Consider the following 25,851-nt stretch of genomic DNA (forward strand, 5'->3'; position numbering starts at 1 on the left):
CCTTGGCTTTCTTTCAGTCAGCTGTTGTCATTCAAAGGGAGATTTCATTTCAATTTCTACAAGGCACGCAGTATATTTCCCCGCGTAGAAAATAGGTCTGTCACATCTAGGAGCGAGTCGAAAACCTAATTAGCCGCACACCCGGGCCCACAGCGGAAGCGGTCCAGCGCTCCGCAGTACAGACCCGGTCGCCCCGCCCCGGGTCGAGTCTGCCCCGCCCCTGGGGAGGAGCCTTCCGGCCCCGCCCTCCCAGCCCCGCCCCCTCGCGTAACCCGGATACACACGCACGCTCCCCTTTCACCTCGGGCCGTCGGCTAACGTGGAAGCGGACCTGCCGGCCGGCTCCGGGGCCGCCGCCGCGCTCGCCGGGGGAGTTGGGCGCGGGGACCGTGACGGTGGGCTCCGCCGCGCCGCTCGGACTTTGCCGGGAGGGAGAGCGCGAGCGATGGGGCGAGCGGGCGCCGGGCAGCGGGCGCCGGTGTAGTTCGCGCGGCGCCTGGCCGGGGAGCGCGGCGTCGGCGGCGGGCGCGGGGAGGCCTCTGCGGGCCGCCGCCCCGAGCGCCGGGCCTCCGCGCCATGGCTCCCATGGGCATCCGCCTGTCCCCGCTGGGGGTGGCCGTGTTCTGCCTGCTGGGGCTCGGTGTGCTCTACCATCTCTACTCGGGCTTCATGGCCGGCCGCTTCAGCCTCTTCGGCCTGGGCGCGGAGCCGGGTGGCGGCGCGCCGGGGCCGGCGGTCGCGGCCGACGGGGGCACCGTGGACCTGCGCGAGATGCTGGCGGTGTCGGTGCTGGCGGCCGTGCGGGGCGGCGACGAAGTGCGGCGCGTTCGCGAGAGCAACGTGCTCCATGAGAAGTCCAAGGGGAAGACCCGCGAGGGCGCCGACGACAAGATGACCAGCGGGGACGTGCTGTCCAACCGCAAGATGTTCTACCTGCTCAAGACCGCCTTCCCGAACGTGCAGGTGGGTGCCGCGGGCGCCGGGCTCCGATGGGCGCGGGGCGCTACAGCCGGGGAGCGTGGGAGTCTCGGAACGTGGCCGGCGCCCTCAAGCCTCCCAGCTGCCCAAGGCTGTGGGGTTCTGGTTCCCACTTTGCAGATGTGGAGATGGAGACACAGTCGTTTGGGGTACAGGATCATACTGACGGTTGGGGGAAGAGGAGGTGAGGTGGTGGACTGTCTAGGATCCGCGCCCCTAGTCCCGCCCCAGGTGTGTGTGCTTTGTAACTGGCATCAGGAACTTTGGATCTGGGTGTGCTTTGTGCTTTCTCAGTCTTGTGACTGAGAAAGTTAACTTCACTCCGTGCCTTTCGGTCTTCTAGAAAATGAGAGATTGGGCTAGAACCCGCAAAGTCTTCTTTCTAGTCTACCTTGGTTTAATTACTGGAAGGTCCACGACTAGAATACACGTTTTCTGGCAAACCTGCCAGGAGCCACAGGAAAGCCGAGAACTGGAAGTCTTGCTGCAGGGCTGTTAGTATGCTGGGCATTTGGGGATGAGGGTGGGACCCAGGTGGGGGGATAGGGTGTGCTCAGTGTTACCAGGACTTTTTTTTTTTTTTTTTTAATTTTTTTATGTATACAAGAACTTGGGTACAGGCCAGCGGTGTGGGCGAAGAGGCGGTGGTGAGAATTTCACCAGAGACAGAGTGGGGACCAGAACGGGCAGACTAACTGAAACACACTGCTGAGGGGAGCAGCAGCCCAATCAGAAGTCTGCTGCGCCATGTGGGTAGCTCGCTGGCCTGGCTGGCTGGGGATTGAACTCATGCCTTAGAGACTGCAGATAGCTTCATACGCCGTGCTTAATTTAACCCTTTGTGCCCGTATCAGGACTTTCTTGATGGCATTATTTGGTGGGCTCTTCAAGGTAGTGTTTGGAAGTATATTTCCCAGTAACTTGATTTCCACCATCTATCCTGTACTCCAGAGACTGAAAATTGAGGAACATTTGCTCTTTTTTGGAGGGTACTGTGGGGCTGGGGAAGGGTTAGCGGACATGTCTGGAGAGGGAATTGACATTTTCTTAGGGAAATCCAGACATTTGAATTTGTTATTAATACTTCTGAATTCATCACTTTGGTAGAGCTGCTGTTAAATGAATAAAGCTTTCTAAAACGTAATAGAATTTCAGAGGAAGAGTTCAACATAGTGTAGCAGTACTTTATAATTGTATGTCTTAACTTACCTAATGGTAGATTCAGCTAGTGGGAAGAAGTTTCTAATGAAATTTTATGAATTAAATAAACAGTGGACTCTAAACCCTGACTTATTGAATGGGTATCTGACCTTTACTGTGGTTCTTGGAAGAGTTGGAAACGTACTGTCTTGTGGAATTACATGTCTATGTAACATTATCTTTTAGTATATCATATTGCTTTGGTTTCTTTCTGTTTGTCTTTTTTTCCTTACTCTTGTTTTTTCCTTTTAAATTTCTTTGATTTTTCAAAGGAGGGAACGTTTCATATCATGACCTGCTGGATGCCAAATGTAATTGACATTAGAGCTACTTTCAAATGTTGACTTAAAGCAAAACATTTCCACTTTTTCTTTTGCACTATTCATTTTATCATCATTCATAATGCTTACCTGTGTTTGTATCTCAATGTCAGATATGTTTGTAAAATGTCTTTCTCTTCAAAACATACATTCTTCCATAGTGTTTGTGAAACAAATAGAAATTACAGAAAAAATGATGTATAGTAGTTATACTAACAGCAATAGTAAGCGTTTTCTCAGTTTATTCTAGGTCCCCAGACACAGTCCAAACACAGGACTTTGTTTGGTTTTCACAGCAATTCTAAGGAATAAATTTTGTGCCCACTTTCCAGATGGGAAATCTGAGGCTCATGATACTCTGTTCCACAGTTTATACGAACCATCTAAGAATTAATTTTACTTACATATTTAGACTGCTACTCAAAATTTGAATGGAGAAGGCAAACAATTATAGAAACTTAAAAGTAATTATAGTGAAATGTAACAAGCAGAGTTGATTTTTTGAAGGTAGACAAATCTTGAATATTAAAGGCTTATATCCTTGTTTGAATGTGTGTTTACATGTGATTGCACCCTCCCAAACACCCCCCCCCCCCACACACACACCCCAGCCTTTTGCCTGGGTAAATTCCACGGGATTCTGAATTTATTTTCTCAGTAGCAGGTACTGAGGGAACAGCTGCCAAAGGTAATGAACTGCATTTTATTAAACACAAAAGCAAAGTTTTCAGCATTGCAGATGTGGAAGTCTTTAATTACTATAAGATAACCTTTTGTGTTTTTGTATCTGAGTGTGTATCACAGTGTTCATTTTGGGTGGTGATTTGGTAGAATAAAGAATATATTTACTTGTACAATGTCAGAGTAGAATGATGATCTGTTGAGCTATGTTGTCACTATGTTGTTAGACTAGAAGCTGTATGTAGCCCCGTAGGTACTCAGTTCTAGATTCTTTGCTGTCTTCCCTTCCATACCATGATAACTAGAAGTACAGTCTTAAATGTCTGGTTGTTTTTGAAACCTCGCCTGAATTTTATTGGTAAGGAACTTAAATCATGTGCCACTCAGTTACTTCTGTACAGAAAATTAACATCAAGAAGCCACAAATGCGTCTGTCTTTTATGCTGGTGCCCTGGAAAGTGGAAAAACCACTTTTCTTCACAACTTTACTGTCCAGAGTCAGAGGCTTAAGCTTTCTTAGTGTTCACTCCTCAGTAAAAGGATATACGCACGCGGTGTCACCCTGGGACACTCAACTGAGGACAGTGTTGCCCCAAGGGGTATTTTGCAATGTCTGGAGATTTTGTCATAACTTGGGGTAGACTGCTGTTAACATCTAATAGGTAGAAGGTAAACATTCCACGATGTACACTATATAATCCCCAATAATAAAGCATTATCTGGCCTAATTTTTCAATTGATGCCCCTTATGAGATCCTACTGTAGAGAAGTGAATGTTATCCAAAAAAACCCTTCATGTTTGGCCTACGATAACTTGGATTTCCTTTTCGTCTTCAGTCTTTCTCATGTTGGAGATCTTAGCAATGCTTGATTTATTTGTGTGAAAAGGTAATGAACTGCAGCCTTTTATAGGACACTTTTTCTCTTTATATCCTTGTGGATAAATGATGAAAAATGGATATTGAAGGTAGTTTTTTTTTGGGAATAGATTTGCAGCCGTAGAGGGAACAAAATTAGATGTATAGTTTTAATTTAATGTAAGGGGACTCTATTGACTTCCTGTCCTTAATTTGACCTGCTCAAAGGCTTTCACAATGATTTATTTGAAGCTAAAGCTTGATCCTCTGAGCTAGTAGTAGCAGCTTGTTTCAGTGCCTAATTTGACCTCTAGGATGGGAATTTAACGCTTTTCTTAACAGTAGTACCTACTGGGGGAGAAAAAAGTTGAGAAGTGTTGATATAATGCAAAGAACAAGTGCCTTAACATCTTGTCTAGTCACTAATGTAGATGATTCTGGCAGTCATTTAATTTCTTCAAGCTATGGTTTCCTCTTTGTCTAATTGAGAAAACTAATAATTTGGTAATTGGAGCATATGTAACGTTAAAGGGAAGAGGAATTCAAAGGAACAGGTTGTAAGGATGATAGTATAATAAATTCAAGCTTGGTGTGGCTGAATCAGATGTGCATGGGACAATTTCATGGAAGAGATTAGAAATATATGCAGGGGCTAGATCATGAGCCAGACTCAAAGGATTTTGAACCTGAACTTTGGTTTAATCCTCAGGTGCTAAAAGGAGGCCAGATTTACGAGAGTTTTCTTGAAGCCTGTGAAAATACTGTACTTGGTGCTTTGGCACATGTGAAGAAGGATAAGACTAGTTAAGAGACTTAAACTGTGAGACATGAGAAACAGGCAATGAGAAAATTATATTCACCTTGTTTTACTGACTAAAATTTATTTTAGTCCCCAGTAAGTGGCATGCATAGACTTAAGCTTTATTTTGCCATTATTAATTTACTGTTATCAACAACAGAGGAGATTATGTACTGTCCATTTTGCAGATAAAGAAATTGAGGCTTGGAGGGGTGAATTTACCAAAGGCTACACACGAGAAGATAATCTTAGACTACAATTAGCACAGTATAGAATGTATAAATTGTACCCGCAGTGTTTTGAATGATTGGAAGAGTTACATGTTTGGAGAATAGTTGGAGGGGGTATACAAGTTAAGAAACTTTTTCAGGTGAGAGGCTATGCATTTTTAGTGTTGGGGTTATAGTTGTAGGGAAAATAGATATAAAAAGATGTGAAAGAATTTCTAAGGCTGTCAAAATTTACTCCTATGTGTCATTCTCACATTTAGTGTTCTTGCTGGTGATGAAAGGGCCCAGGGGATGTAAAGGAGTATATTATATGTGCCATCTTAGACTTGTGAAATTATAGGTGTGTTTAATACGTCCAGCAGAACACATTAAGGCGTTGGTTGAATATATGGGTCTGAAACTGAAGAGACATCTGAATTGGAAATACAAATTTGTGGGTCATCAGTGTTGTGGTATTAATTGAAACCAACTGTGGACAGAATTACTTAGGGAGAGAAGATAGTGTGAAAGGGAAAGATCGGGGCCTGGGACCAAAGACAACAAACACTAAAAATAATCATTTTAACAAGAATAATAGTAGCCAGCATTTATTAAGCACAAAATTTATTAATTCTGTGTTAAGCACTATGCAAAGTTTTTTTTTTTTTTAATGATCTCAGTGTTAGTGTTTCATCACTGAATTTAACAATAAGTTAACTGCTGCTTATTGCTGCAGAAACATTAGGTGACTATCCTAAGTATGTCACATACCCAACAAATTGATCTGGAATTTAATTCAAGCAATGAGATAATAGAGTGTACTTTTAAAAATGGTTCTGTGTGTAGGTCAGTGTGAGATTTTGCTTGATGGACTTAATGGGAAGGAAGAAGAAAAGTTGAAAAAGATGGCAAGTAAGGAAATAAAGACAGTGATTAAAGTCTTACCAGAAATTGGGCTTTAGCAGAATTTCACTGGAATGTTGTATGGGACTAAGGAAGTTCTGTGGGTGTAAGGGGCATGATGTTTTAAGATGTGAGGCACTAGACTATGTTTAACTGTAAGAAAATATTGAGAAATAGTAGTTGATAATAAAAGATTTCCAGAAAGGTGGGAGTGTCTGTAGTTTGTTCAGGCTGTCCTGAACAAACTACACAAATAGGTTTTATGGACCCCACCCCCCACCCCAGACCAGATATCCCAGACTCCAAGGACTACAAATCCCATAATGTTATCACTACCAAAGGGAGGATTGCTGGGAACTGAGGGTAGAGTTAAGCAGCCAGATTTGGCATATAACCAGACATGTGGGCCTGGGGATCTTGGTTTTTTGCCAATTTTTATCATGCTGTTGGGGTCCCAGCTTAGCAGAACTGGTAGGATGCATTCTCCAATTTATCTCTCTTTCTCCCCGAGTTGCTTATTTCTTCATTTACCTTTTTGTAAATAAACCATTAACCTTTTTGTGTGTGCCTGCAGTTTAGTCTCATTGTAAGTCTCTTATAAGTGCGCTGGTGAGGAACCACAGATAGGCCAACACATTTCACATTGGGTTTGCCCTGTAGCAGGAGGGGAATAAAACAGTAGAGTGATGTTTCCCCATTTAGAAATAAATTAATTGATTACCTGCTGTGTGATTGGCACAATGTAGGGCATTGTATCCACAATTTTTTAGAATATATTGATTTCTAGAGAAATTCAATAAATGGTACCTTAAGGCATTATTCAAAAGTCTTTTCAACTCCCAAATAACTGAACCTGTCTATGAATATCACTCACTCTATTTTGGAGTCTTGATTTCTTATTCTTAAGTTCCCTATGAGGGCTATAACACATAGGGAGGGAAAGTAGATTGATTTGAAAGGGGTTAAAGGGAAGAGAAGAATCTTTTACATTGGTGAAGAATAATGTCAATTAAGAATACTTTTTAGCACTGATTTAGGCAGTGGGAATCATCTACAGTAATGAAGGAAACTGTGTCCTTACAAAACATATGTTCAAGTGGCTGGAGATAAATAGTAAACATGTGAACAAATGAGGTTGTTTCAGATATTGATCAGGGCTTTGAAGAAGGAAAAAGAAGATCTTGTGGGAAGGTTGATGGAAGGGTCCCAACCTACTTTGTCTTGGTTGTCAGTGAATATTACTGTGAGGCACTGCCATTTGAGGTGAGAACTGAAAGATAAGAAGCAGACCATCCATGCAGAGCTTTGGGAAAAGTATACATGAGCAGAAGAGTCTTAAGTACAAAGGCCATGAGGTCAAAGTACAAAAAGGAAACAATTTAGTCTGGAATGTAGCAAATGAAGGTGCAGATGAAGAAAGGTTACTGGAATCAAATCATCCAAGACTTACTGTCTTATATATGAGTATGGATTTTGATCTCTCTATAATGAGAAACTGTTGGAAAGTTTTAAGGAGGGAGTGGCACAATCTGACTTTGGAAGATAGCAGGTTGCTGCGTTGGGAAAAGCCTAATGTCCAAAACCACTTAGAGAATATAGTCGTTAAATAGTTGTTGAATGAATGAAACAATCTGTGGATGCACTACAGAGGCGAAAGTAATCGATGGGTCTTTTAAGAATCCAAGTGAGAAATAGATGGAAGTTTAAACTAGATTTTTCATGATATAAATAATAACATATTAGACATTCGGAGGTAAAAATGTTTTAGGGCTTACGGACTGACTGTGAAATATGGGAAAGAATTATTGTAGACTTACATGTTTTGACCTTAGTAACTGACTGTAAGCCTGTTTATAATGGTAGGTAGTAGATTTATTAAATTTGTAGATGTGTATTGGTAATGGTACATTATAAATACCAATTGTTCAAAGCAGATCAGGTAATTGCATTGATGTTATTGTTCTCTTGCTGTGTTTGTTTCTCTCTAACGTAATTGTCAGTGAAGAATTTTTCAAATACAGTAGTTTGTTCATATTCAGTTGAAAGAATGTGGAGAAGCTGGCTTTGTTTCTAGGCAAAAATCATAATGATAAGGTTCAGTAACTGACACTTAGATTTGACATTGACATTTCTGTAAACTATAGTAGTCAAGACTCAGAAACTACTTTGTATTTTTTGGGATTCACATTTAAGTTTAGTTTGTGTTTTTGCATTGTATAACTCTTACACTTATTCATCTGAGATAGAATAACTTTGTCATTAAGTCAATAATGTCTAAAAGTCAATAATGTCTGCAAGATGGCAGACTAGGAATTCTCTACTATTGGTACCTCCACAGTACATTGATTTTGGCAGTTACCTACAGAGGAAAGTAACTTTGTAGGAGTCCAGGAGCTGAAAAGAAAATTGTCAGCCCACCTTGATTTGAAAAAAAAAAAAATCGGGCCTCCCCTGGTGGCACAGAGGTTGAGCGCTGGGCTGCAAAGCTGCCTCTGCAGCGCTGGTTCAATCCCCGTCTACCTGTGAGGGTACCACATGGCGCGGCAGACCTCTCCTGCTGCAACCGCTGCTCCCCTTATCAGTATATTTCATCAGTCTGCCTGTTCTGTTCCCCGCTCTGGCTCTGGTGAATTCTCTCACCATCCCATGCTTCTGACTGTACCCAGTGCTTGTATAAATAAATAAATAAATCTTAAAAAACAAAATAAGAATATACGCATTGAAGAAAGAAAGAGTAACATTTTCACTTTGCTCACATTGTACCTCCTTCCAGGCAGCCACAACTTGGTGCTAGGAGAAAGCCCTCAGTCTCAGATTTCACAGTAATACATGGCAGAGAGGTACTGGTAGATAAGCAGGATATTGAGTGGCTTCCCAACTCTGCCCAAGAGACCCATTTCTTTTTCACTTCACCTAGATTACTGAAGTGATCTATAAGTCTGGGGAGTTGGGAGAGGCTTTGGGAAGATTGCAGCCAACAGCTCAGATCATCAAAAGGATGTTACTAGCTGCTTTGTAAATTCCCATCAGGAAGCCTGCCCATAAGCTTCTGGGAACCACTTGCTTGCAGTGGTTGGCCCATGGGCACTCCCAACACTACACTTCTTACCAACATCAGCCTGCCTTGGCCTGATTTTGGTGTATGCTACCACAGAACATAAGGAAATGCTACCACAGAACATCTTTGCAGATGGCTGGCAAGTACAGCAAGTTAGCAAGATTCTGTAGGATGGGCAGAGACTCACAAACTTAAGCATTTCAGAACACCATGCTACAGAAAATGAGATGAAGGCTTTTAGCATCTGGCCTACCTTTGTGGGAAATAGGTAGATTATATAGTCTTAAGAGTGATCCTCTGAGAGGGAGCAAGTAGTATAGTGATGATACAGACAAAGACAAAGTCTGAGAATGTTTCAGCATCTCTAATCAGACAAACTTATGAAGGTTGCTTTCTCTCCAAGTCAGGCAGTGAAGACTGAAGGAGGTGACTACTTCTTCAAATGTGAAAAGAGCAGTGTTCCTCACGGAACATGAAAAATCAAGGAAACAGACACCATCAAAGGAACAGATGATTTTTACTACCCAAAGAAATGAATTTACAAATTGCTTTTTAAAGAATTCAAAATAATTATTTTAAGAAAGCTCAGCAAGCAATAAGAGAACACAGGCAGCTCAGAGTCAGAACAACTGTGAGCAAAAGGAGATTCACTAGAGATAAAAATCGTAAAAAAGCAACAAAAAAGACAGTGTTGAGAATGCAATGAATGAACTGAAAAATGTAATAGAGTTAACAGAAGACTTCATCGAGCAGAACAATTTGTGGACCTGAAAGCAGATTATTTGAAGTTGTCTACTTGGGGGGGGGGGGGGAATAGTAAAGCCTCTGAATTATGAGAAACTTCACATTTTCAGAGTCTCCGAAAGAAAAGACAGAGGCGGAAAGTTTATTTAAGGAATAATGGCTGAGAAATAAGCCAGAAAGAAAAAGAAAAATACTGGATGGTCTCACTCATAGCAGGAATCTAGAAAACTTAAATAAGGGACCAGGAAAATGAATAACTATAAGAAAGTGAAAATCAAAAATCAACAAAAAACTATGAACCAGAGACACTTTTTGGGGGGTGAGGGGCGGGAGGGGAGGGATTGGGGTCAGAATGGGGGGGGGGTTGCAGTTGTATGGGGAATATAAAAATAAAATTTATTATTTAAAAAAAAAAAAGGAATAATGGCTGAAATTTTCTTAAACCTGGAAAGAGATAGATATATATGGACATGCAGGTACATGGAGTTTATAGGTCCACAAGGAGATTGAACACAAAGAGGATTTAATTGAGATACATTATAATGAAACTGCCAGAAATCACAGAGAGAATTTTTCAAAGCAGTGATTCATCTGATAGAAGGCATATTTCAGCTGAAACTTTGCAGGCTAAGAAAATAATGGGATGATATATATTCACAATACTGAGAGAACAAGAGCACTAACCAGGAATACTTTACTCAGAGGCACTGCCCTTCAGGAATCAAGGCTAGATAAGGACTTTTCCAGATAAAAACTGACAGCTTATCATTACTAGACTTACCTTACAAGAAATGTTAAAAGGAGTTCTTGAAGCCACAATGAAAGGTTGCCAATTAGTAACATGAAAACATATGAAAGTATAAAACTAAGTGGGGAAAGTAAATACATAGGCAAATTCAGAAAACGCTAATGTAATGGTAGTGTATCAGTCACCTAACTATAAGTTAAAAGACAAAGGTATTTTAAAAATATAATTTATTTAGGGATGTAATGTTGGAATCAAAAAATATGGGGGGGTAAATGAGGGTACAGTTTTGTATGGGATTGGGGATGTTTTTATATCAGACAAAATACACTCATTTGTATCAGATAAAATACACTAATTGATGAACTATAACAAGTGACAAAAAAGAAATTATAGAATGATACAAGGGTCAGTTCAATAGGACATAATAATTATAAATATGTATGTATCCAACACATAAGGCTGAAACAAATATCTGCAATAATAGGAGGACCTTTGTTACCCTACTTTCACTGATGGATAGATCAGCCAGACAGATCATCAATAAGGAAATAATGAGTGGACTTGCACTACACTTAGATTGAATGTACCTATTGAAGAACATTTCCTCCAACAGGACAGACTATATGTTCTTCTCAGACTCACACAAAATATTTTAACAGGATAAATCATGTTAGGACAGACAACAAATTTTATCAAATTGAGGATTGTTGAAGTCATGTCAAACATCTTTTACCACAAGGATGTGAAACTGAAGTCAATAACAGGGAAAGCTGGAAGATAAACACATAAGTGAAAATTAATCAGTGCACCCCTGAACATCCAGTGAATAAAAAAAAAAGAATTAAAAAGGGAAATGAAAAAAATACCTTGAAATAACAATTGAAGCACCAAAACCTAGGGCATTCAGCATAAGTATTTCTGAGAGGGAAATTTATCATAATAAATTTCTGTATTAAGAAAAAAGAAAGGTCTCCAATAAACAACTTGATTTTTACCTCAAGGAATTAGAAAAAGAACAAACTAAGCTAAATGTTGATAGGAAGAAAAATAGCAATAGAGCAGAAATATAGTAGCAGTGGGCAACATCAGCTAGGATAGATTAAAAATTATCTCTTTTAAATTGATTTAAAAGATAGAGAAACCTTAAAATAAGAGGAAAAGCTCATATATAAATTCAGAAGTGAAAGCATAGCCATTATGCCTGATACTGCAAAATACAAAGGATCGTAAGTGACAACTATGGCGCCAATGCATTGGGTGACCTAAAAGAAATGGATTAAACCTAGAAGAAGTTAATTTCTGGAAACATACAACCTACCAGGACTGAATCAAGAAGAAATAGAAAATCTGACTAGATCTGTAACTAGCAAGAATTTTAGTCAAAATTATCCCCAGAATGAAAACCGCAGGACCAGATGTCTTCATGGGTGAATTCTGTGAAGCATTTTAAAAAGAACATCAGTCTTATTCATACTCTTTATCAAAGAAGAGAAAACACATCCAAACTCACTTCATGAGGAATGCATTATCTTAGTACCAAAACCATATAAGAATATTGATGCTAAAAGAAAACGACAGGCCATTATCTCCGATGAACATACATGCAAGAATTCTCAAAAAATTTTAGCGACCAGTATATTAAAAGGATTATACATCATGATCAAGTGAGATTTATGACTTGATTGTAAAGGTAGTTCATCATAATTCAATATCCTTTCATGATAAAATTCTCAACAAGTTAGTCATAGAAAAAATACAACTCAACATAATAAAGGACTTATGTGATAAGCCTATAGCTAATAACATCATACTCAAGAACAACCAAAAATTTTTAAGATCAGGAATAAGACAAGGATGTCCACAGTCACTATTTACATACAACCTAGAACTAAAGTTCTGCTCAGAGCAATTAGATAAGTTACTAAAGAAAAAGAAAAAAGCCTCTAAGTTGGAAAGGGAAAAGTAAAGTTGTCTCTGTTTGCAGATGACATGATTTTACTAGTAGAAAATCCTAGAGACTCCATCAGAATACTGTTAGGAATAATAAATTCCATAAAGTTGCAGGGTACAAAATTAACATACAAAAAAAAATACAATAGCAACAACAGACTATCTGAAAGAGAAATTATTAGCAGGTTCCATTTGCTAAGGAATAAGTTTATTACCAAGGGAGTAAAAGATTTGTATACTGAAAACTAGACATTGAAGAAGACACAAATAAATGGAAAACATATCCTTGGATTGATAGAGTTAAAATTATTAAAATGTCCGTATTATCCAGAAACTACTTGTGTTCATTTCAGTCTTACGGGATACTGTCAATTTTCACACTTTATATCATTTTTCTTAATATATTATTGAACTTTAATGACTTATTTGATGCTTGCTTTCTCTATATTTCTCTATTTTTACATTCTCTATTTTGCATAGACAAAAAGCTTAGCTGGAATATTAGATTAGAAAGTACTTGAAGAGAGGATGTTGCTGGAATTTCTTTCATAGTATATTTCATTTTGAAATGAAATGTCTGAAATTACAATATTGATCTACTTTCAATTTATGTAATTTTTTCTGAGTTTTCTCTTTTGTGTTTTTTCAGGTAGTATTAGTGATTTTTTTCTTCAAATATTTTAACTGTCAATTATTTTTGGTGCAGATAAATACTGAGGAACATGTGGATGCATCCGATCAGGAGGTTATCTCTTGGGATCGTAAGATTCCTGAGGACATCCTAAAGGAAATTACCACCCCGAAAGAGGTACCAGCAGAGAGTGTTACTGTCTGGATCGACCCACTTGATGCTACACAGGAATATACTGGTAACTTGAAAATTAAAATTTATTTCAAACATTAGATTGTCATTGTATATTTTAGAACCAGAATGATAGCAGGTCATGTGTACATGGTAGTAGATATTTTACCAATCCCAGACAACTTTTCCAATTAGATTTTAAGATAGAGAACTGGATTAATGCAATGTGGTTTGAAATATTTAAACTGGATCAGATATCCTCAACTTTATTTCCCCCCCAAACGTCTGTATTATGGCATCATCTTATCAGAGATGGTGGCTCACTATTTCACTGATGCTTCTGTGAAGGGGAGATTTTAGTAGTCGCGTAACAAAATAGATGCTGTTGGATACCTATTTATTGAGGTTTTTCTATATTGATTTACATATTAAAGCATATATTATTTTATTTATTTATTTATCTTTAAGATTTATTTATTTATTTATTTATACAAGCACTGGGTACAGTCAGAAGCACGGGAGGGTGAGAGAATTCACCAGAGCCAGAGCAGGGAGCAGAACAGGCAGAAGGACCGAGGTACACTGCTGAGGGGAGCAGCGGGCGGAAGGAGAGGTCTGCGCACCATGTGGGACCCTCCTCTGGTGGCAGCGGAGCAGCCGGGGATCGAACTGGAGCTGCAGAGGCTGCAGGCAGCTTCGCAACCCAGCGCTCAACCGCTGCACCACTGGGGAGGCCCTAAAGTATATATTATTGAGGCATTTATTTAGATAATGAAGCTACAATATTTACTTGTGACATTGGAAACTTAGGTTTTATTGCACATTTCTACCATTAAAATTCCAAATAGTAAATCCCTTGCACCCAGAGAAAACTAAGTAGCAAGACTGAGAATTACTGCTTCCACTCTCTATTTCCATTCTTTTTACCTACTCCTACCTCAGATTTCATTTGGGTGGCTACTTTCCCATGCCTTGTTCTTAACAAAAATACCTAATGCCTGCTTTTTCTCTATTTTCATGGTATATATGTTAAGGTTGGTTACCTGCATGTCTGTTCTCTTCCTGTTGTTCTCTGTATGTGGCAATGTCTGTTATTTCATTTTGTATTCCTGTGCTGAAGCACTGAATTTGACCTATAAAGATATTCACTAGATCACTGTTGGAGAACAGGGAGAAGAACCATTTGTATATATCTAATAGTAAATGGAATTATAAAACAGCATTTTATAGAAGTATAGAAAACTGAGGGATTTGTTTATAAAAAGCCTTTCCTAAACTACACTTGATCTGATCTTTTAATAGTGATAATATTTAGTGAGCATATCCCTTGTGCAGGGAATATTGTAAGTATTTAACTTGTTTTTAAAAATCAGTCCTGAAATTAAAAATTACTTAAGTTTATACCTAATGATAGGTACCTAATTGTCTAGATTTTACAGAAAAGGCAACTGAATTTAAGTAATTTATGAAATACATACAGCTTATAAAATAGTAGGCTGAGAGGATAACCCATCTAATCTGCTTATAACATCAAATCTCAACTGCTCCCTAAGCTGGCTCTCATTGATTGTTAGACTGTTTGTGGAGATTTTCATATAAGAAAAACATTTCATGTACATAAATTCTAATGAAATTGTAAATAAAAGTATAATACTGTATCTTGACTGTAGATGTTATTTTAACAATTGTGATTTTGGTTTTTTTTCCCCCCTTCATAGAGGATCTTCGACAATATGTAACTACCATGGTGTGTGTGGCTGTATATGGTAAACCTGTGCTAGGAGTAATACATAAACCATTTTCTGAATATACAGGTAAGAAATACTTCATGCTTTCAAGGATTAATGTTACTAAATCATTTATCTATAGGACTTACCGACCTGTCAAAAATCTCAGCTGTAGCTCAGTAACTTAAAGTCAGCCCCCTAACTTCCCTCATCACTTCCATGGATACAGTGAGGATTTTATTGCTGATAATATATCACAAAGTAGAGCTTTTTAAGCCTTCTTTAGAAGATAGAAACTGTCAAATAAGAACGAAAGCTTCTTATCCCCAGTTGTATTGGGAAATACAGCTGGACATGAACTCCCCAACAACTTAGGTTCTCTGTTTCCTTGTACTGTTGCTAGGGATAAGGTCCAGGGTTCCCATACCTTGATTTCTGTGTGATTGTAGCCAAATTAGTTTTCATATCAGGAAATGAGCTTGATACTCTTACAGTTATGGGCTGTGCCAACTCAGCATCAACAATGTATAATGTCACTGTGAAGTCTTAGTGATCAAACTCATCTGTGTGTAGCCCTTAGGCCTTTTAGAGCTCTTTAGACACTTGCTCCCTGTCATTTTTATATAGTAATATTAATTAGCTTTCTACAAATGGCACGTTGGGAGTGGTAATATGGAAGACCATGCCAAAGAGCTTTTCATTCCACACAGGAATAACCTAGTTCAAAGCCTTGCCGGTACTTGTGATACTGGTACGACATTTTGGTATCACCACAGACATTTTCTTTCTTTTTTTTTTTAAGATTTATTTATTTATTTATACAAGCACTGGGTACAGTCAGAAGCGTGGGAGGGTGAGAGAATTCACTAGAGCCAGAGCGGAGAGCAAAACAGGCAGACTGACGAAATACACTGCTGAGGGGAGCAGTGGGCTGCAGGAGAGGTCTGCACGCCATGTGGGACCCTCTCCCGGCGGCCGGGGATCGAACCGGCGTTGCAGAGGCTGCACGCAGCTTCGCAACCCAGCGCTCAATGGCTGTGCCACCGGGGAGGCCCACCACAGACATTTTCTGTAGTTTACCAGATAGGTTAGCCATGGTCTTCTGAGCAGCAGTCATGGCATGAACTATGGTCATAAGTCCATGATGACACCATGAGTCATCAAGATAGCAGTAGTTAAAGGACACAGTGGTATAAGTGATATTGGTGACATTCCCAAGGGAATTGTCATAATTTTAATTGGTAACTCACCTCCAAAAAGATTAGGCCCCTTTTGGTTCCTTTATTTGCTAATACGAGTTTCTTGATGACAGTATCCAGTTTGTGAGTGTTTAAAAGCAGCTGTAATCACCCCAGGTACGGTGGGCTGAATAGTGTCCTCTTCAAATTCAATCCTACCCCCTCTATTAATTTCCTAGGGCTGCCATTAAAATTGTATGTTTTTATACATCAGATATGCAGTCTTTCACAGTTTTGAAGGCTAGAAGCCAGAATCAAGAAGTTGGCAGAATCATGCTCTCTCTGAAACCTGAAGGGGAATCCTTTCATGTTTTTCTCTTAGTTTCTCGTTGTTTGCCAGTAATCATAGTGTTCTTGTCCTATAAACACAATATCTGCCTCCATCATTTGTGGCATTCTCCCTTGTTTCTCTGTTTCTTATAAGGAAAGAAGTCATATTGAATTAATGTGACCCTATTTCATCATTAACTCATCTTAGCTAATTATATTTATAGTAGCCCTATTTCCAAATATAATCAGATTATGGGATGCTGCAGGTTAGGGCTTTTGGAGGGAACACGTTTCAACCCATAATAGCACAGTACCTCAGAATGCGATTTTGCATTTGTAATTGAGATACGTATCAAGATGAGATCATCCTGTATTAGGGTGGTCCTTAAACCAGTGAGTGTGTCCTCTCAGATGAAACAGAAAGGAACAGACACATAGGGGATAAGAAGATGTGAAGTTGGAGAAACTCAGAGAGAGGCACCGAACAAATTCTTCCTTAGAGCTTCCAAGAAGAATAAACCCTGCCAACATCTTAATTTTGGACTTCAACCTCCAGGCTGTGAGAAAATAAATTTCTGTTATTGTAAGCCAGTGAATTTATAGTAATATGTTACAGCAGCTCTAGGAAACAAGTCCAACAAACACCCATACAGTTCTATACTTTACTCCAGCCTTCACCATTATTTCTCCATGGTGTAACTGATACTGCATAAAAAAAATCTGTCAAGTGGAGAGAAATGGAAAAAAGTTAAATATACTTGCTTTGTAGAATAACCTTTTGACTCAGATTTTAGCTTCTTTGAGATAAGCAAAATATATTTGAGTAATGGCTCTGAATTTCACAAAATTTACTTTGTGCTACTTGAACTTTTTTATCTCTTTTCATAATTCAGATAGTTTTTAAAGATCTGTGACAGGAGAAAAAGTTACAGTATTTTTATATGATGAGAAATGGGACAGCTGTTTTGAAAACCGGTTGAAAGTGTTACTGCAAGAACCAGCCACTCCTTATTATCATACATTTTGTTTGGTATTTTCACAGCTTATGAACTGTATTGACATACATTCATTTCAGCCTCAATACAAACTTTGGAAAGACTATAAAACAGGAATAGATATAATGACTTCTTTAATTATAAAAAAGAATTAACAGGCATTTAAAGATTAATAAGTACGGGGCTTATGTTTTTGAGGCCCTCTCTTTTGACTGTCCCTTTTCTTAGATTATTGTGGCCCTGTGAGTTTTTTGGTTTTTTTTTTTTTTTTTGTGTGTGTGTGTGTGTGCTCACAAAGAGGAATCCTCCACTTAACTTTACTGAGGCTTTATTCTAGGCAGGAAGAAAGGGGAAAGAAAGGAACAAAAAGTCTATCCCAGATTTTCTTTGTATTAGGAAAGAGTAACTTGAAAGACCTTTGCTTCATCTCATTAGCCAAATATCACTCTTAGCTGCAAACAGAACCACTACTGCAAAGAGAATTCACACTGTAAAAAAGGAAATGCAGAGAAAATTGATATGGGATAAGCCAATAGAGTCGCATTGTTTGGACCTTAGTTTCCATATCAGTTCATTTAAGAAGGGAGACTGGGGTTAATAAATACTATGCCCATTTAAAAGAAAATCTTTTCTAAGAAAGAATTTATATGCTTCTTGTTCCCCCTATAATCTCAATTTAGGAATAAATTTTATTCTAGAAATATCTTTGTGATTTTGTAATCATTCTGTGATGTAACAAATTTGCCCATTATGCTGTGGAAGATAAGGTACTTTCTAGTCAGCACGCATTCCAAAAGAATCAGTAAGTCCTTAATTGGGTATTTGTTGACCTTCATTCCTGGATTGAGGGTTTCTTTGGTATGTGCCCTTTTTTCACATTTTTTTTTTTCAGCTCCAGATTGGGTTGATGTTGGCAGATTACCAACTGTAAAGTTTTGTTTGTTTACCAGAATCTAGTTATACTTGTCTATATGCTATCAAGCTACAGTGGGTACTAGATACTATTGTTTGTGGCAGCAGTTAGAGCAAAGCTCTTCACATTTATTATCATACTAAATTAGAATTGATTCACTGCCTGAAATTCTCAGAAGCAAAAGATAGTTGAATAGTATTTTAATAAAATAATGTATAAATGTGTAAGTAAGCATAGTGTATCCATTCTGGAAATTTAGAAGTTTAATTTGGAAATATAATGTCCGAAGTCTGTGCAACAAAGTACCACTTTATTGCCTATTTCTTAGAGGTATAATAAAAAAATTCTGTTAGCTGCTTTTTTGTCTTACCAGTATTACCTCAAACATATACCTCAATAAATATCAATCGTTTATATTTATTTACACAAGTACTCTATTTTTTTAAGGTCCTGAATAATTTTGTCCACATAATATGACTATAATTATTGCTGAATATATTGAGTTTGTGTAACATGAAATATGTATTTTTAATATTAAATTGGTAATTTTTACCTAAAATTATTGTGGTACTAAGATAAGGTCTTTATTCTCTTATGCAATACTGACCTCTGGAGATAGAATGTTGTAAATTCACTTCTTAGTAAAACTGTTCATTTCTATAAAGAACTTAGTTTTTTTTGTTTTTCTCACTGCTCAAACTTTTTTTATGAATACTTTCAAGCAAAAATAAAATTATAATGGATTTCCATATACTTTATCTAGGTTTAATGGTTAATAACTTTGTATATATATATTTTTTTGCCAATGTATGTTAAAGTAAATTACAGAGATCATGACATTTTGCCCCATATTTTTAAATGTGTATGTTTAAAAGGAAACTTTCTATACAGGAATACTATTAATATAATAACATTATCAGCCATTTCTTAGTTGATCTAATTTCACATTTCCCTAGGTTGTGCCTAAAAGTATATTTTACAATTGGTTACTTCAAACCAAGACCTAGTAAAATGACAAGCATTTCTTTTGGTTTTAGGCTGTGAATATTAAGATCTCTTACTCTAGAATAATGTGTGGCCCTTTCCCCCATGACATTGACTTATTGAGGAAATCAAGACCATCATCATAGAATGCACTGCCTTATGACTTCTGATATTTCCTCAGGGTATTTTTTAACTGTTTATTTTTTATCTTCTTTTACTTTCAGAGTACTAATGAGATCTGAAGCCCTGATTTGGGTTACAGCGAGACAGTTTTGTTAAGTCTAGATATTACAGCTATTCTTCATGTGCTTTTTATGCATTATAGTTTATATCATGCTAGATCACTGTTAATGATGCTAAGATGGTTAATGTGGTCATGAACAGGTTTCTTAATTATAAAATAATTTTTATTTTCTTGTTACTAGTAGGTAATCTGGAGAGCGATTTTGGTACCATTTGAGAACCAGATACCATTAAATTTTCACATACTAGATTATGATTCCGTTAAAGATATAAAAAGGTTATTTTCTAATTCTGTTTTTTTCCTGCATTTTGTTAGCTGGAATTCACTTAAAGAGAAATTTCTTCATCATCTGGTTTTTTTTTTTTTTTTATAGAGGCATGTTTTTATTTATTTGTTTGTTTGTTTGTTTTGTTTATACATGCACTTGGGTACAGTCAGAAGCGCGGGAGGGTGAGAGAATTCACCAGAGCCAGAGCGGAGAGCAGAGCAGGCAGAAGGACCGAAGTACACTGCTGAGGGGAGCAGCGGGCGGCAGGAGAGGTCTGCACGCCATGTGGGACCCTCCTCCGGTGGCCGGGGAGCAGCTGGGGATCGAACCGCTGCGCCGCAGAGGTCGCCGGCAGCTTCGCAACCCAGCGCTCAACCGCTGCGCCACTGGGGAGGCCCTTCATCATCTGGTTTTATTTATCCTGAAATGTAGTTCCAATTGGAAAGACAAGATAAATGTTTAACTCTTTCCTTTTACCAGTTTATAAAAAAGAATTCAGGGTAAACTTCCTCCAGTGGCAACAAATACAAATGTTAGTTTTATAAGGAAGATCAGGATTTCTCCCTTTTTTTGAATATCCCTATGATCTCAGATTATATATATTCAAATTTTATGTATAGTCATAAGTCATATATATGATTCAAACTATAGCTAATTTTTTGGTCAAACTATAGCTAATCTTTTTGTTGCTTTTTACTAGTACTTTAATGTCTATATGTATCTAAAATCTACTACTATATAGTCCTTTTCTTTAGATAATATCTATAGGTTCTTTACTTTTAGCAGCAATTAAATGCACATATTTTAGTCGTGACCACCATCCCAACCATCCCATTTTAGCCAGTCATATCTTTGTGGATGTTTATCTTTCTGTTCTACTATTTAGCTTTTCAGATTTAAATGGTATCCTTTTACACTCACCAATACAACTATGAGATAACATTAGCAGACCGTTATTCTTTCACTTTTATTCCTATCTTTGCTTTTCCCCTAGTCCCATTGCTAACCAGTGGTGTTCCCCTTGGTTGGAAAAAGCTTGTCTTCTAATAGATTATATGTCAGAAAAACTAGCTCATGGGTGTGGTGTTACCTAAGTTCTTATATAATAAAACTCTTTCTATAACCTTGTTTCTTGAAACACTTCTTGGCTAGTTATAAAATTTTTGGTTCATGCTATATCAGGACTAGGACTACCATAACAAATTATCTCTTGAAATCCTTGAGACCAGACGTCTTATAGCAAGGTGCTGGCAAGGCCATGCTCTGTAAAAGCCCAGGAAAGAATCTTTCCTGGATTCTTCCAGCTTCTGGTAGCTCCAGTCATTCCTTTGTGTTTCTTGTTATAGACATAGCATTCCAATTCATGCCTCCGTCTTCATATGACATCCTCTGTGTCTCTGTATTTCTGTAAGTCGTCGTTTTATAAGGACACTAGTCATTGACATTAAGGCCTGTAATCCAGTATGACCTCAACTGGAATTACATCTGCAATGACCCTATTTCCAGATAGGGTCACATTCTGAAAGTGCCAGATGAACATACATTTTCATAGGCAACTATTCAGCCCACAGTATACCCTTTTTTCTTGGTTAGTTAGTAGAAATTGTTGAACTGCTCTGATATGTCTATGGGCATGTATTGAATCTTGTTAGCAAAAAAGGTAATACTTGATCTCTTTCCTTTCTCAGTGCTCAGTGGCTTGGTCTTTTTTTTTTTTTTTCTTTTTTTAAGATTTATTTATTTATTTATACAAGCACTGGGTACAGTCAGAAGCACGGGAGGGTGAGAGAATTCACCAGAGCCAGAGCGGAGAGCAGAGCAGGCAGACTGACGAAGTACACTGCTGAGGGGAGCAGTGGGTGGCAGGAGAGGTCTTCGCGCCATGTGGGACCCTCGCCTGTGGCCAGGAATCGAACTGGTGCTGCAGAGGCTGCAGGCAGCTTCGCAACCCATCGATCAACCGCTGCGCCACCGGGGAGGCCTGGCTTGGTCTTTTTGCCTAGAGTGCCAAAGTACATTAATAGAACTATGTTATATCTCAGATTCAGTTCACATTCTGGTCAAATGTCTGCATAATATGTCTTTCCGTGTGTATATGTAGGTACTCCTTATTTCAGGAACATTTGCTTGAACTGTCATTTTAAAGATTAATTCTATTTCATTGTTTTGTTTTTCTTTTTCTGGGACTCCTATCTATGTATCTTGACTTTTCTTTCACTTCCTGGCCTCTTTTTATCTCCTTACTTGTTTCATTTATTTTTGGTTTGCTTTTTTAAAAGCTTGATGTCCTTTTGAACAAATCCATTGTCCTTTGTGTATTCTTGGATTTGGTGCTAAATCTTCAGTGATTTTTGTCCTTTCTTTCCAGTTTTTTCTCCATTTTATATTTTGCTGTTATCTGTCTTTTCTGACTTCTCTTTTTTTTTGTTTCATAGCATTCTTTTCATTCGTTGTTACTTATTTTCTGTCTTATTGGAATATTGTTCATAGTTTTCCTCTGCTTTATAGCAATTTTCAGGTGGCATGAAATGTTTTAAGCTTCAATCTCTGATTTCTTGTTATATTTTTCAGTGAGCATTGCAGCTTATATTCAGTGAGCATTGTAGCTTTATATTAGTTATTCATATTTGGGTCAGTTACTGTAGGAACAGTGGGAAGGTGATAGTAACAAAAGAGTTTGGAAGAGTCTTAGTTCAGGAGCTTTCTTTTCAGTTAGCAGGAGGAACACATTATCTTAATTATTAAGCTGCTTTTTTGTTTTCAGACTTTCATCTTCTTTCAGCAGGGCCCTTATCTTCAACCTCTTCCTTCTTTTTATCTCTTTTTGCTGTCTTCTAATTATCTCTCCTAAAAGATGTATTAACATCGTCCAGTATGGTTCTCACGACTACACTTATGGTTCCGTGTTTTCTCCATGCCTCCTCACTGTTCCGTTGCCTTAGTTCCAAGATTGTGTTCAGTAGTTCTTATTTAAATGGAACCTTTTTCCTTCTGGGAAGAAATCTTGGCTGATGTTATCTGAATTTTACCAGTACTGAGAGTGAAGCTCCTGCTGTATCCCTCATGCTAGGGTCAGCTACAGTACTTATCCTGCTAATCTTTGGTATTTGCTACCCTTCTTTCTCATAAGTTTGTGTTTACAGCTATTCTCTGTCTCCTACTTATTCTTTGGGTGTTAATTAAGGGTGCTTATATTTGGTCTCTTACTTGTTATGTGTGAAATTTAGAAAGACGTGTGAGACGAGTCCAGGAGATTGCCATCATCCTTGGGGAACTCAGAAACCCACTCTGTTAATTTTTTTGATTTTTCTTTCTGCAGCCAGGAATAAGTGGTAATGCAGCTGCTTTCACTGCTAGCCATGGTGGACTATATTTTATCCCATAGTGTGTGACTACTAGAACAACAATCTAATTGGGATAATTCTGAGTAAGTTGTTTTCTTGTATGGTTTGGTAGTCAGTGAAGAAAGTTTTCAAACCAAGAAAAACATTTCAAGCCATCACAGGGGTTTCCTTACCTTCTTAAAACCTCTATTCTGTTTTGAAATCTAGAGCTTTTTTCCCCCTTATACTCCGATAGAGCAGATGTGCAAAGCTAACTCACTTACCTCTTTAACTGTTTTATGCTTACAGAGGTCCTTAGGAGATTGAACAAATATGCAAATTAATGAAATCATGAATATATAAGAAATAGAGGTAGTATTGTAGAAAAAAATACATATTTTAAAATTTGAATTATCCAGGGTAATTAGCTGTGTATGTCATAGGTTGTCACAGTTTGGAATCATACTTTGAGGTAAAGATTAACATGCAGGTGCTTAGTGGGGAGTGCTCTTAGGATAAAATTTGTGGAAGGGAGGGAAGGACAGGACGCATGATTAGATGCCAAGATAAGTTGAGTTGCAGTGAAATCGCTGTGAAGATTCAGCATTATACAGAGGTAGCTCTGGAGCCTGGGAGATCTTAAACCAAGCATATAATAATCATTATCTCTGACTGTACAGGATTACATGGCCTTTTAAAATGTTGTCGTAATATATATGTGTTTTTATGTTCCATACATAATATTCTTTCACTCAGAAAAAAAAAAATAAGCCTTCTGTTTTAGAAAAAATAAATTCTGCAGGAGAGGATATTTTTTCAGTCACTTTTAATACTTTGAGTTCCAGCTTTAAAAGTTCCAGTGCTCTTAATGGACATCATATTTGCTTTTCAGCATGGGCAATGGTAGATGGTGGATCAAATGTGAAAGCCCGCACTTCCTACAATGACAAGACCCCAAGAATTGTTGTGTCACGATCTCATTCAGGAATGGTCAAACAGGTTGCTCTTCAGACTTTTGGAAACCAGACTATGATTATCCCGGCTGGTGGTGCTGGTATGTTCGTTTTTCCCCGAATTACTTTTCCCCCGAATTACTTTGAAATGTTCCCAGAAAACAGATTTGGTTGTCCCGAGCTTGGGAAGAAAGTGAGAATGGCCACTGTAGCGTCAAAACACCTTTGGTTTCCTACTTGGTAATCTGTAGGATGGGTGTTCAGTCTCACATGCCTTCTGTTAAAAGTACCCCCGTAATAGTGATTTCTTTTCCTCAAAATACTTTAAAAGCACCTTCCTGTCAGTGATGTAATAGCAAATGATTATATGTGATTTGACTTCAAAATAATTATCCTATTTAACTGTACGAGTATCAGGAATAGAAGGAAATATTAAACACACTAAGATGCTTCATATAACAGAGAATGCCATAATTGTCTTCAATGATATTAGAGTGACTAATGCCTGGGTCACTGATGATCTCAGCACACATGAGATCTGTCTGGGATGAGACAGAGTCTAGTGACTATCCAATTTAGTGTATAGTCTGTACTATTATATTATCTATGGTATAGATTAGTGATCACCTGACTTTTCTGATACAAGTGGTCTCTGTTGCATACTATCGTTTGATTTTTTTAAATCACTTTAAAAATGCAAAAAAATTCTTAGTAGGCCAAGGACTGTACAAAAATATGCCATTTCCTGGATTTGGCTCATGGGCCACTTGCTCACCCTTATTTTGAGTGCTATATAAGACAGAAGAGAAGTATTTTAATTTAAATAAATAACAAATTATGGTCAGAAACTTTTGTGTTTAAAAAAACCTTTCAGCACAAAAATAGAGATGTAATGTTTATTAACTTTTAAGTCTAGTAGTTTTAACTTGCTTCATTATTTTCTTACAGGCGTTCTGTAAGGTTGGTTAATAAATTAATGTCTATAAGAATGATATAGCCAGATTCTAAACCTAGTGTCTCGGCATTTGTTTTATATTACTTTTTAAACACTGCCTCATTACAAAAAGGACTTAAAATAGTGTTGAGAGCTCCTGCACATCCTATACTGTTATTTTTAAGTGTACTAAAAACGTAAGCTACTTTAAGTCTTTCAGTAGTAACCTCAGTTCTGTGTTTATCTTTTAGGTTATAAAGTTTTAGCGTTATTGGATGTGCCTGATAAGAATCAAGAAAAAGCTGATCTGTATATTCATGTGACATACATCAAAAAATGGGATATATGTGCTGGCAATGCCATTTTAAAAGCCCTTGGGGGGCATATGACTACCTTGAATGGTGAAGAAATCAGTTATACCGGTTCTGATGGCATTGAAGGGGGACTCCTTGCTAGCATCAGGATGAACCACCAAGCACTAATCAGAAAACTTCCAGATCTAGAGAAGACAGGACATAAATAAGCAAAGCCAATTACAGATTGTAGCTCTTTCAGAGCTCAACAGTCTGCCTGAAATGCTGGAAGCTTCAGTGCATCGGCGGAGACTATGCATGGTTAAGGCCATCTCGAACTTTTTAAAGTATTTATGAAACATCAGAGACTTATTTTCCCTGTAATAGGATGCAAGATCAGGGAAAATGGGTTGCTTCGTGTTTCAAGTATTGTCTTTATTTTTGAGACTATTTTCGTACT

The 25,851-nt window shown here is 38.1% G+C and overlaps 1 protein-coding gene across 1 annotated transcript; it reads left to right on the forward strand.

Annotated features, from left to right (window-relative positions):
• Positions 1 to 576: 576 nt before the first annotated feature.
• Positions 577 to 25,621, forward strand: BPNT2 (3'(2'), 5'-bisphosphate nucleotidase 2; the record flags this gene model as incomplete). The annotated part of the gene is made up of 5 exons (XM_084230455.1): positions 577 to 963; positions 13,154 to 13,316; positions 14,968 to 15,063; positions 24,104 to 24,265; positions 25,350 to 25,621. The coding sequence occupies 5 exons, from the start codon at positions 577 to 579 to the stop codon at positions 25,619 to 25,621; spliced, it is 1,080 nt and encodes a 359-aa protein (XP_084086581.1).
• Between the last annotated feature and the right edge of the window lie 230 nt (positions 25,622 to 25,851).

Source organism: Talpa europaea (assembly GCF_964194135.1).
Source record: "Talpa europaea genome assembly, chromosome: 3".
In the NCBI taxonomy this organism is placed as follows: Eukaryota; Metazoa; Chordata; class Mammalia; order Eulipotyphla; family Talpidae; genus Talpa; species Talpa europaea.